Source organism: Taeniopygia guttata, chromosome 9 (genome assembly GCF_048771995.1).
Source record: "Taeniopygia guttata chromosome 9, bTaeGut7.mat, whole genome shotgun sequence".
Classification (NCBI taxonomy): Eukaryota; Metazoa; Chordata; class Aves; order Passeriformes; family Estrildidae; genus Taeniopygia; species Taeniopygia guttata.
The window spans coordinates 4,305,642-4,318,127 of record NC_133034.1 but is presented as its reverse complement, the minus strand read 5'-3'; the positions used below and the strand labels follow the sequence as shown (position 1 = coordinate 4,318,127).

The 12,486-nt window shown below is 46.2% G+C and overlaps 2 protein-coding genes and 1 long non-coding RNA gene across 13 annotated transcripts in view; 1 reads left to right on the top strand and 2 right to left on the bottom strand.

Annotated features, from left to right (window-relative positions):
- WDR33 (WD repeat domain 33) overlaps nucleotides 1–1,422 on the bottom strand; it is a 69,554-nt gene extending 68,132 nt beyond the window's left edge. For 3 of the 11 annotated variants that reach the window (XM_041718241.2, XM_041718242.2, XM_072933127.1), the window contains exon 1: nucleotides 1,236–1,418. The gene's annotated coding sequence lies outside the window, so the exon portion shown is untranslated. Of the gene's footprint in view, nucleotides 1–1,235 lie in introns of all 11 variants that reach the window. The other 8 variants (XR_012057294.1, XR_012057296.1, XR_012057295.1 and 5 more) reach the window with 6 other exon arrangements.
- Nucleotides 1,423–3,611: 2,189 nt separating this feature from the next.
- On the bottom strand, nucleotides 3,612–7,656 carry POLR2D (RNA polymerase II subunit D). The gene is given in 4 exon segments (NM_001245167.1): nucleotides 3,612–4,210; nucleotides 5,293–5,388; nucleotides 5,844–6,024; nucleotides 7,570–7,656. Coding segments are annotated over 4 exon segments (429 nt in total). The 5' UTR covers nucleotides 7,643–7,656; the 3' UTR covers nucleotides 3,612–4,131.
- Nucleotides 7,650–12,469, top strand: LOC140684672 (uncharacterized). The gene is made up of 2 exons (XR_012057293.1): nucleotides 7,650–7,780; nucleotides 8,648–12,469. It is a non-coding gene; the product is annotated as an uncharacterized lncRNA (long non-coding RNA).
- Nucleotides 12,470–12,486: the final 17 nt, after the last annotated feature.

Genomic DNA, 12,486 nt, shown 5'->3' with positions numbered 1-12,486 from the left:
TCTGAAAAGGACAGAGCATAAGGTAAGCATAAAAGTTGGAGCATTGAGTTAAGCAAAAAGGAATAAAAATATGCTGCAAGAAGGAAGAGGGATTACTGCCTACATAGAAAAACAGATTCCCAAATAGTACCCACAAACTGTAAGCAAGGATGTAATGAGGCAAAGACTTGTAGAGCATAGAACTACTTACCTATGACAACTTTGTCAGACAGGTGTGTTCAAGCAACTGCTAATATTAAAAAACACTACATTTGAGAGTATACAACTATTTACTCATAACAAAGATGATAACAATCAGCACATGAGAAATAACGTACACCTCTAAGGAGGCAGGAAGTTTAATAAGCTCTCTCTCCAAGGGAAAATCGCTGAGCTATTCAAGTTGAACTCGTTCCCTGGGTTTGCTCCCCATGCACAGGCTGATGAGTCCCAGTCAGTTGAATGTGACACCACACGATCACCAGCCTGTCCACCGTGCCAGCAGAAGCTCTGCTGCACAGGCTGTGTGTTCTTGCATCGCAGGGAACATACTCCAACAACAGTGGTGCTCCACAGCTTTATACAGTACACAACGTGAGCAACAGCCCTCTCGGGATCCATAGGAAAACCAAAAAGAATACTTTCCCGTTCTTTTACCACTGTTTATTAGTCCTACAGAACTAAGACCGTTCTTTACTGGCGAATGTAGTTAACTGGCATCTGAGACGCTTAAATATTAACCTAACGTAGTATTCTATGTCTGTGGCCTCTTCTTCTCTCTCCCTAAACCAGAGATTTCCCATGTAAAGAACCACATAAGTAAAAAATTCGCGGTATCTAACACGGTTCATAATGGCCAGAACTTCCCAGACCTATGTTCAAAGCAGCCACAACCCGATCTCCACTCGGACCCAAGGCGGAGGAAAAAATAATACTAAAAATTAATAACATTAAAAGAAGTAGAAAAAGCCAGGATTGAGACTCGCACGAAGCCACCGACAGACACCTGTGCAGTAAAGAGGGCAGGGGCCAGGCTGTCCGCTTCCAGGCCGGGCCGTCGAGCATACCCCACCACAGGGCCCTGGCTCGGCTCTCGCCGCCGCCCCGGCCGCCCCGGCGCGGGGAGCCCCTGTTCCCGCCGGCGGCCCCCGCCCTGCCCCGGCCGCGCCGCTCCAGGGCCGCGGCCTAAAGATGGCGGAGTGGGCCGCGCTTCCCTGGCTGCTCCCCCGCCCCACCCGACACTGAGCCGCACTCACCGCCCAGTCAGCCTCTCGTACCGGGACTCCGCGGCCCACCAACGCCTCGCCGCCCGCCTCGTCCTCCTGGCTCCGGCAAACTCCGCCGCCGCCGCCTCACGACCCACGGCCGCCCGCCATCTTCCCTCCGCCTCCCCCGCCAGCAGCGCACGCGCCCCACGCCCGTGCGCACGCGCACTACGGCAGGGCGCGCGGGCGGGGGCGCCGCGCCTCAAGGGCCCCGAGCGGAAATGCGCGTGCGCACTTGTGCTGGGGCGGGGCGCGCGCCGCTTCCGCGAAGCGACCCGGCCGGCGCACCAATCACAGCGCGAGAGTGTGCAGAGCTGCGCGCATGCGCAGAGGGCCCGGCGGGGCCGTCCCGCGTGTGGTGGGGCCTGAGGGAGCGCCCAGGGTCCCTCAGAGCCGCCGGGCCGGGACCCCCGGGACCTGCTCCGAGACACGCCCGGGACCGCGACCCCCCCCGGGACCTGCTCCGAGACACGCCCGGGACCGCGACCCCCCCCCCCCGGCACCTGCTCCGAGACACGCCCGGGACCGCGACCCCCCCCCGGGACCTGCTCCGAGACACGCCCGGGACCGCGACCCCCCCCCGGGACCTGCTCCGAGACACGCCCGGGACCGCGACCCCCCCCCGGGACCTGCTCCGAGACACGCCCGGGACCGCCGGGTCGGGACCTGCCCCGAACACTCCTGGGACCGCCGGGCCGGACCTGCCCCGGACACTCCCGGGACCCCCCCGGGACCTGCCCCGGACACTCCCGGGACCGCCGGGCCGGACCTGCCTCTGGACACGCCCGAGACCGCCGGGCCAGCGGCTCCAGCTTGCTGTTCATTACACATAACATTGCCAAAAGAAGCACCGCTGGCGGCCAGAGCGATAGTTGCTTCCGGGCACAGCCGTGTTGTGCGCTGCTCCGTGATAGTTCTCTTCACGCCCAACAAATGCCCAAGCACTACAAGACACTTCTGGTGGGGCTCCCAGAAATACCTTTGGAATGGGTTGCCCTGGGAGGTGGTGGAGTCACCGTCTCTGGAGGTTGGAGGTGGCACTCCGTGCCATGCTGTAGTTGACATGGTGGTGTCGCTCAGAGGTTGGACTCGATCTCAGAGGTCTTTCCAAAGTTAATCGATTGTGTGATTCCATTCTCCTCTGTCCCCAATACCGGGCTTCAGAGCACAAGCAAAACCTACTAATCTCAAGGCTCATAATAATCTATTTGTGTAGGATAGTGCAAACTCCTGAGATCATTTAGAGATCACTAGGTCTGTTACACTCACGGTACTCACAAAGGCATCAAGTAACAAGGGAGTGTAGACAGAGGTGCAGAATGGCTTTTTTCCCTGAATTAGTTGTGATTAAGACCTAACAGTCTTTGTGTTTAGATGAAAATGTCTTAAAGCTGCTTGAACAGTAACATTTTACAGAGCAAACCCTGTTCAGCAGGAGCAGCTTCTGGGAAGCATATGCTGTATCCAAAGGGGGACACTAAGCTTTATAAAATAAAGGTTTGTCACCTTGGTTTTTTCTCTTCAGTCAGAATTATTCTGACCCTGGTAAATTCCTGTGGTTGGTTACAGATGCATGTGTGGTTTATAGGCCTGCAGAAGCCACTGCCAGCCCAGCTCACACACGTCTGAGGTAATGTGCTCCAGGTGAGATGAGCCCAACAGTTGTCACATTCTCAGCCTCTCAGCACAGCAGCAACATTACATTTCCAGTAATATTTTATTTCCCTTCCTTTTGTAAGATCAGTGAGATTATTGCTTATGATCACAAATAATCTTAAAAGATGTCTGTCACTTTCTCCCAACTTTCCTGCAAAATTTTCCTTCTTTCAGGTGGGGTGGTAAAATTGCAAGACTTGAAAGGGCTTGTTTAAGAAGTTTATCCTACACAAAAGAACATTCCTTTCAAATAAAAGCTAACAATCTGTGAATCTCTCAGCAGCTGAGCTCTGATAGCACTGGGTGTGTGATCCCCACAGGCTGCACCAGGAGCCAGCCCTCCACTGTGTCATAAGGGTTTGGTTTCATCTCAGTATTAGGGTAGTTAGCAACTTAGTTAAGGAGTCCATGCCCCCAGTGGTGGATGCCTGGCTCTGTTAACATTAAAATTATTTGGTTTCTTCACCTTTTTCTTTCTGTAGCAGGATACAGACTTGGTGTCTGCAATCACTTGGCACAGAACAGGGGAGCAGAGGAGGAGATGCTGCCCCAATGCTTTCCCACAGTGATCGTAGGAACACCTCTGATCTGTCCTAAACTGCACTGGGGTTATTAAACTCTTGGAGTCCCCAGATCTCCAGGATCTATTAATTAAAAACGTCCTCATTAACAAAATCATAATATGTACCTTATATTTATAAAACACACAACTTTAGTTTAAAAATATCTTTTAATTTAGACTAAACAATAATAGAAAAATATTGAAGCTGGAAAAATGCACTGTCCCAATCAAACAATAAAACAAAAAACACCACAGATATTGATGCTGCTCATCACTGAACCTTCTGAGAATCAAGAACAAGATTCTGCATCCTTTAGAAGTTCCTAAAAAACACAAAATCACATCTACATTTCTGCTAAAAACCAAAAGTGTTGAAAATGTACAACCTGGGGAGAGGGATTAGGGAAGAAACAAATACTTGAGCCACTGGGAAAAGGCCTTTCAGGTTCTTTGCTCTCACAATACAGGGAGTCCTTGCCAACATACACATGGAACAAACCAAAAGGACAATGCTGATCTCCAGTCTGAATGCACCTGTGGCAACAGCACTGGAGCACCCTGCATCCACAACTACTCTCACTCAGCTGGGAGCTGGACTGATCCAGAGGGCTGAGAAACAGCCCAGCTCTTCAGGTTTTTCTGCTCAGATAAAGGGGCTGAGGGTTAACCTTAATACTGGAAGCTGCGTTTAGTCTGAATGTCGTCGAGAATCTGTTGTAATTCTTCATCTTCAAACCGGCCCTCCAGGCTGCAAGGTAAGAGCAATAAAGAGACATTAAAGGTTTCAGAAATCATCTCTCTCCCTTGATTCATTTCAGTCATAACTCTCTCCTGTCAGTCTCCACACACTGTCACCTACCTGTGACCACCAGGAACCACCTGTAACATCACTGTACAAAGAGTGCTCTAATCCCTATGCACTGCTTCCTCTTTACATGACAAAACTCCTTTCTTCCCAGAAATTTTAAAACGTGTTTGTAAAAAAGGCAAGGCAGGTGTAAGTAGAACTCTAAATTAAAGTCCATGGTGCATGCTCATAAGCCAGTCCATGCTATGAAATCCTAACATAAAATCATGGAATGGTTTGGGTTGGAAGGGACCTTGAAGGTGATCTCATTCCAACCCCCTGCCATGGAGAGGGACACATTGCACTAGACTGGGTTGTTCAGAGCCACATCCAGCCTGGCCTTGGACACTTCCAGGGATGGGGCAGCCACAGCTTCTCTGGGCACCCTGTGCCAGGGCCTCACCACCCTCACAGGGATGAATTTCTCCCCAGTATATAATCTAAATCTACCCTCGGCTGAGGCCATTCCCTCGTCCTGTCACTACTCTCATAAAAAGTCTCTCTCCATCTTTCTTGTAGGCTCTTTCCAGCTACTGGGAACCCACAGTTAGGTCACCCCAAAGCCTTCTGTTTTATATAATGACAAATAAGGAGGAAACTGTAATTCAGGTGAATGTTTCATTCCCTCCTCTATCTCAGGCTATGAGGTAACCAATCAAGACATGAAGAAGCTACTGCTCCCCCCTACGTTATCCACAAAACAGTTCCTCTGCTCCAATGGAAAGCACTCCGAGGAACACAAACACAGCCAACTAAGAACCCCAATTTAAGAGGTTTGCACTTGATCCAGTAAAAGCTCTCGGAAGTGCATTAGGGACGTGTACAAAGTGTGTTGCTGTCAGATCAGTGGGTAGGGGAAGAAAGATCAAGACCAAATGTTATTTCAGCAAGAGAGCTGGATTAAAGAGAGGGTACAAGGGCATGGCTGGCTTTATGTCACAGGGAAGGATACAGCAGCCTTTGTATAATATGTAGGTGCTTACCTAGGAATCAGAGCTTTTGCTTCCTCAGCTGTCTCAGGACACAAGTTAGCCAAACATGCCAGTTCAAACTTATGGAGCTTCTTCTGCAGCAGTAAGCTGTAAGGAAAGACAGCAATTTGATGGAATCACAAGACAGAAACATAAAAGGGCATAAACTGAAACAAATGCTTATCTTTTTGCACACTTTTTTTGGCACTGAAGTAATTTTTTTCTTAAGAAAAAAGACTCATTACATAAATGCATAGAGTAAAAAATAAAATCCTATCTGCTAACTCCACTTCCCCTGAATTATTCTGCAAAGTCTAGAAAATCCTCCCATTTAATGCAATCAGCTGTCAGTGAAATACTGAAAACAAAGCAGTTCAGAAGGCTTGACCTGGACAAAGCATAACCCTCCATCAAGAACTTCTTGCCTCGTTAGGAAGCCAAAAGACTCAGAATTAAAGAACAAATCACCAACACCACTAAGATGTACTTTTGTAAAGCAGGACCAGTATGAGGGATCCAATTTTCCGACACGGCGTTTGTTCCACACCGACTTTCCCGCTCACCTGCGCACGCTGGCGATGGTTTCGCGGTTTTTGAAGCGGCTGAAGCGTGCTGTGTAGTTCAGGGTTTTCATGAAGACTTCTGACAGCTCCTGCTCATCCTCCGCGCTCTCGTTCTGCTGCTTGCGGTGCTCCAGCAGCATGTGCACCTCGGAGTTCAGCAGAGTTTCCGCAGTTTCAAATTCTGCAGGATGAATGAGGGAACGCCAGCATGGAAAAAGGTGGAATGTGTTTAAATAGGGGAATTGCACAAGTTTGGTGTGTAATTTAGATCTGGGTAATAAAGAAGTGAAAATGCCTTTCATGGTAGTTGTGTGAGCTCTTTCACCAGTGACTGGGCAGCATTTCATACTGAAAATGCTGATAAAAATTACACTTCAAGTGACAGTCCAAGGTGTTTGTCTTTTTGACCACATATTTTACACTTGCAGCCCTAACATTCAGATTTTTTCATATTTGTGCAGTATGTTCTCTTCACCCAATTTTGGCAGAAGTAATGTATGACTTGATACAGCAAAAAGTATTTAGAGCCCTAAAACTCCACAAAATTCAGAAGTGATGCCACAGTCTTCAGAAGTCTCAGCTCTTGAAGTAAATATGAATGCTATTAAATGTTTTTAAAAAGGCTTCACTGACTCGAAAAGTTAATTAACCTACTGAAATTTTATTATCAGAAAAAAAGAATTTAACCAATCTTAAAAATTGTCCCCCTACCTTTAGCCAACTTTGAATTCATTCATCATCACCATAACCACTGTATGTATTCTATTAACAAAACCATCTTTCAACATCACGGTGTGAGCTGTTCAAAGCAAAAAGGTCAGAGGCTGCATCCCAGAGTGCCCAGAAGCACTGTTTTATACAAGCAGATACAGGGACTGCTAGAAAGGGGCTGGCAACTTTTATTTTGAATTGAGCAGTAAATCAGCTTGGGCTAAACATGAGATTTTAGCATTTAAAAAACCTGAAAAAATAGTCTTTCAGAACTTCCCTATTGTTCATAACTCAACAATGTAGCAATGCAGCACAGTGTCCATTTCCCTCCCCTCCTTTTTTTTCAGGGTGGCTCTGAGGTGTAAATACATTTCTAGATCTTATACTGAATTAATTTTCTGTAAAAAAAAAAATACACTCTGGATCTGGACAGCTGGTTTCCTAACTGCAGCTAATTTTGTATTTACTAATTTTATATTCACAGATTTCCAGAACAGCTTAGGTTGGAAGGGACCATAAAAAGCCCATACAGTTCCACCCTTGCCATGGGCAGGGACACCTTCCACTATCCCAGGTTGCTCCAAGCCCTGTCCAGCCTGGCCTGGGACACTTCCAGGAATGGGGCAGCCACAGCTTCTCTGGGCAACCTGTGCCAGGGCCTCACCTCCCTCACAGGGAAGAACTCCTGTGTCAACAAACATCACCGAAAAACCTTATATCAAAACCCAACATTTTCTCTACAACCTGGCAGGATTTTTAAAATAATTTTTAAAATACCCTGTACACACGTAGCGGCCCACCTAATAACTGCCACATCCTAGAAATCATGAGATCCTTAAATATATATAAACCATTTATTACCCTGATTTTTAACACTCGGGGCTTAGTAGCGGCTGGAGGGGCTTTGAGCAGCGCTCCGGTCCACGGAGCCGCTCGGCGAGGCTCGCACCCTCACAGGCGGCCATTGCTGGCCTCCGACCACCCGACCCCGGCTCCTCGCCGGCCCCGCTCGCACCTTTGGGGAAGACGAGCTGCGAGGCGTCCTCCTCCACGTCTGCCGTCCGCGGGTCGCTGCCTCCCGCCGCCATCACCGGAAAGCCACGGCGGAAAGGGCGGCCCCGCCTCACGGCAGGGCGGGCGGCTCTCTGGGCGGGGGCGGGCACGGCTCTGCCCGGCTGGGGGCCGAGGGCTGTGCCCAGGCGAGGGGCAGGGACGGTTCTGCCCGGGTGAGGGCTGAGAGATCTGCCCCCGGTGAGGGGCGGTCACGGCTCTGCCCGGATAAGGGCTGAGGGCTGTGCCCGGGTGAGGAGCGGGAACGGTTCTGTCCTCCGTGAGGGCTGAGGGCACTGCCCGGGTGAGGGCTGAGAGATCTGCCCCCGGTGAGGGGCGGGCACGGCTCTGCCCGGATAAGGGCTGAGGGCTGTGCCCAGGTGAGGAGCGGGAACGGTTCTGCCCGGGTTAGGGCTGAGGGCACTGCCCCGGTGAGGGGCGGGCACGGCTCTGCCCTCCGTGAGGGCTGAGGGCACTGCCCCGGTGAGGGCTGAGGGCTCTGCCCCGGTGAAGGGTGGGAACGGCTCTGTCCTCCGTGAGGGCTGAGGGCGCGGCTGCTTCTCTCTCCCGCTGAAGGGCGGGGGCCGGTTCTGTCCTGGGCGCTGCTGGGGATAAAGGAGCTCGGCTGCCGCTGTGGGGCACTGAGGGGAAGCAGCGGGAGCAGGGAGGCTGAGCGCTCTCCCAACAAAACAGCTCTCAGAGGTGTGTTTAAGCACGCTTAGCATTTAGCTGCTTTTTGAGAGGGAAAGCAGCGGGATGCTGAACGTGGTATGTATGAACAGAGGGCAAACAGCTGCGACAGATCAAGACTCTGCAAGTCCCTAACAGGAGGGTGTAGCCAGGTGGGGGTCAGCCTCTTCTCACAGGCAACGAGAGGACACAGTATTCAGGTGGGCCAGGGGAGGCTTGTGTTGAATATCACGGATTTGTTCACTGAAAGGGTGATTAGACATTGAAGTGGGCTGCCTAGGGAGGTGTTTGGGGAAAGATTGGAGGTGGCACTCGGTGGATGGTCTGGTTGACATGGTGGTTTTCACTCAAAGGTTGGACTCGATGACCTCAGAGATCTTTTCCAATCGAATGGATTGTGTGATCATGAACCCAAAGTCTTACAAGGCACGAAGCGGGGCCCAAGAGCAGGAGTGTGGGGACACCGAGGGAAACAGTACTCGTCCTTCACGTGAGCAAACTCTTCTGCCCCTCACCAGACTGCACAGCAGCATCCGCCTGCCCAGGGGCACCTGAGGGCACCCAGACATAAATGCATCTTCCTTCACACCAGTGGGTCAGGCAGCTACAAACAACTTCATTTCACTACCAGAACATCTGGCAGCTGGACAGCAAACTCTAACCTTAGGAAAATTGTGACTGTGCCAGAATTTCTGTCTAGCTTACTGTGATTAATAGACCTCAGACTGTAAGGAGGGAATATTGATATCATAAATAACACACTTCATAAGGAAGGTTAATTTTCAGACTATCCAGAAGTAATCTACAGACCCTTAAAAGTCATAGGCAGGCTGAAAATGAAGATAATTCTCCCAACACTGCCAGCAAAATAACTTGTGGAGCAATGTTTGCCCTAGGGAGCTCACATGTAAGTGCCTAACCTAAGACTCTTAAAGTAATCATCTTATTAGCCCTTACTATGTCATCTTGTGCCCTTAAAGAAAGACAAAAATAGACTGTTGAAGAATTTATGATGAAAACACTCCTATTCTCATAAACTTGTATCTGAGCCTAGGTGAATGGTAAAGGAATTAATTAAAAATAAATTAGAAGAATATGAAGAGATCAAATAATAGATTTTTAGTATTTTCTATCTGGATAATGAGCATAGCAGAGAAACTGATTGGAAAATAATTTTCTAAGTGATACAAGCAGAAAGACATTCAGGAAGATGGAATGGAAATATCTTGGGGAACATCTGGCAAATTAAACAATTTCAATTAGGCTTACGAGAAAACAAAGAAATCCATGCCAGATTGAGGAGCGAAGCATTTAAAATCACTTGGAATCCTGATGGCTTCTCAAATAACCCGTCAACTCTGAGCATTGTGATTCTCAGAGCAGTACGTAGCTCACAGAAGTTTAAGTTATTAATTCCCCTTTTTGTTTACCCCCAAGGAAAACAAAACTTCTACTTAAGTATACAAAAACAAGATTTTACAGGTACAGTTAAAGAGGCTGTCATGAAAGATTAATTTTATTATCACTGATGTGTTTGGTTAAGGTATCAAGAGCAAAATAAAAATGTTCCTGAATGGAAGGTGCTTCACCCCACCTTTTTTTTTTTTTTTTTTTTAGGAATTTAAAAAATAAACTTATAAACCCCATAGTAAATATTGCTCAGCTGCTGCAACAAACCAAACATAGCAGAGTACCTGACCTTTTGTTATTTTTAAAATGCACTGGCTTCTTCCTCACCAATAATGACTGTTTTGGCATTTATTGATAAAATATGCATAGAAAAGTAAGGTGAGCTTGATTAAAATAGTCACTGACTAAAGGAACCTTCAGGCAGCTTTACTGGTGACATCCTAAAAAAACCTATTGGAAAAAAACACTTGGCCAAATGTAATTTATCATGAACAAAGTCTCTAATATTCCATATTCCAGGCCAAAAAGCTTTGATCCTTGCTGGAGACGTGGTATTGAGGAGCAGATTGTTAGACAGACTTATCATGGTAATTCCTGTGTTGCCACAGTCTAAACACAGCTCCTGGAACAACTCATTGCACCTACACAGACCTTACAAAGTGCTCAGCTAAACATCTCCCTGTAATCAAATGTAGGAACAACTAACAAGGATATCCTTGTTACCAGCACAAATCTATTTTGTAATATGCTTTCCTTCTAATTCATCAGGAGAAATCTGTTTTTTAATAGGAGTTTTTTAAGCTTTCCAACAGTAATTATGTATTTTCTGTGGAGTGCCAGTGTGATGGCAGATTCTTGTGGAGATAACCACTGAGAGCACCGTGTGCCACTGTAGCCAGCATTGTACAGACATGTGTGATTTTCATCTGTGAACTTAAAGTATAACTCTTCAGGTTTAGGTCTTCACACCATTTTACCTTTATTTTTACTCCATTTAAAATGATATATCCAAACCCATAATGAACAAACATGTATGAGCAAAGTTATATTAATATCCACTAATAAAGTCATAGTAAGACTCTGAATGCAAAACTACATGATCTGTTAAGTTTTTAAATACATATATGGCATTATCAACTAGTTGGATAATACATAATTTATGTCAGAATTAATATGACTGTAAGAGCAGTCTAGCTGACCGTAGAAAATATATGGTTCAATAATCTGGCTATTGTTCAATTTGTAGAATTATACAGTTTAAAGAACATGATAGCAATACTCTCCTTTGCTTGCTGTGTTTTGAGAGGGATCATCAAACACATTCACAAGTCATCTTTTCCCAGACTGTGGCAAAACCATCTCAGGAACTTCCCTATCCTACTGCTCCTTATGCTATCAGTGTATGTGTTAATTTATACCTACATAACCTATAGGTATACCTATATACACCTATATATATATATAGGTATATATACCTACACAATTCAATTTATTGTGTTGTATAGGTAAGTGTTCTGATTTTCATTTTTATCTTCAAGGTAAAAATGGCATTTCTCCATCACAGATAAAACAAATTTCTTTTTGGTGTTAAATAAAATGCTAGTATTCTTCCTTGGAAGTATCCTCTAGAAGTTTCTGCCAATCTTTCTGCAATTGTGGTTTGGTGCTAAATGACAAATTCATTTTGTTTCATATTTCAAACAGAAGTAACAACAGAAGAAACTGATTCCAGGAGAATTATCCTGGTTTATATTTAGCCTGGATTGACCTATTTCAGTGTGCAGTCACATGCACACCCTTCTACCTGGCCTCATCCTCCCTGTGAGCTGCTGAGTGTTCCTGTGGTCACGGAATGCAACGTGCATGTAAGAACCTCTGATGAAAGTCAGCAGGCAAAGATTTCATGTCTGATTCAACAGGAAAACAACAACAAAAAAATCAAGTAGGAAAAGCATATAACATGAAAATATACAAATTAAGCCACTGTATTCCTGCCAACAAAGCTGAGAGAACACACTTGGTAACTCCCCTGGGATAGTAGGGATATGAGTAACTCAGAATTCACAAAGAAATTCAGCTGGAATTAACCTGGAAATCACATTAGTCACAGCACCCACCTCACATTACCTAAGGGATTGACTTTGTAGCCTTCCTAGTACCAGCACCTGAAAACAGGTTTTTGCTTTATAGTTGTACTATGATGAATGAGCTTCTCAGGCATATTTAAGTCACAACTACCCTCCCCCTTGGTTTGGCTGGTGGTTTTTTTAGGGTTTTATGACTGTTCATTGACATCCAGGGCTGCCCTTCCCAAGAGCCACAGGCAGAAAATGTAGCATTTCTAACTATACAGCTCCCATAGATAAAATGTTAACAATTATTTGAAAATGTATGGAAGAAACATACAAGCCAGAGATCCAATTCAAAACTATTCTACAATTCAGTTAATTCTGGCTGAAAGCAAACATTAAAATAGTAAGAATCTGGAAAGATGGGTGTTTTATTCCTCTGAAATAGTTTTTAGATCACCTGAAGACTATAGCCCTAAGGTACAGATAATTTGTTCTCAGTTCATTTTAGAAGACAAAACCCCAAAAGAACAATTTTGAGTTTCAGAAAGATTTAGAGTACTCTACATGTATGTACTTTATACATTTCACCATCGTGACAACTGATAGGAAGTTATTGTCAAGCAAACATTATTTCAGGATACAAAGTCACTGCTATGCCATTATTAATAAAATGTAATTAATATTTGGTTTTAACTTTCCTACTATTTTTT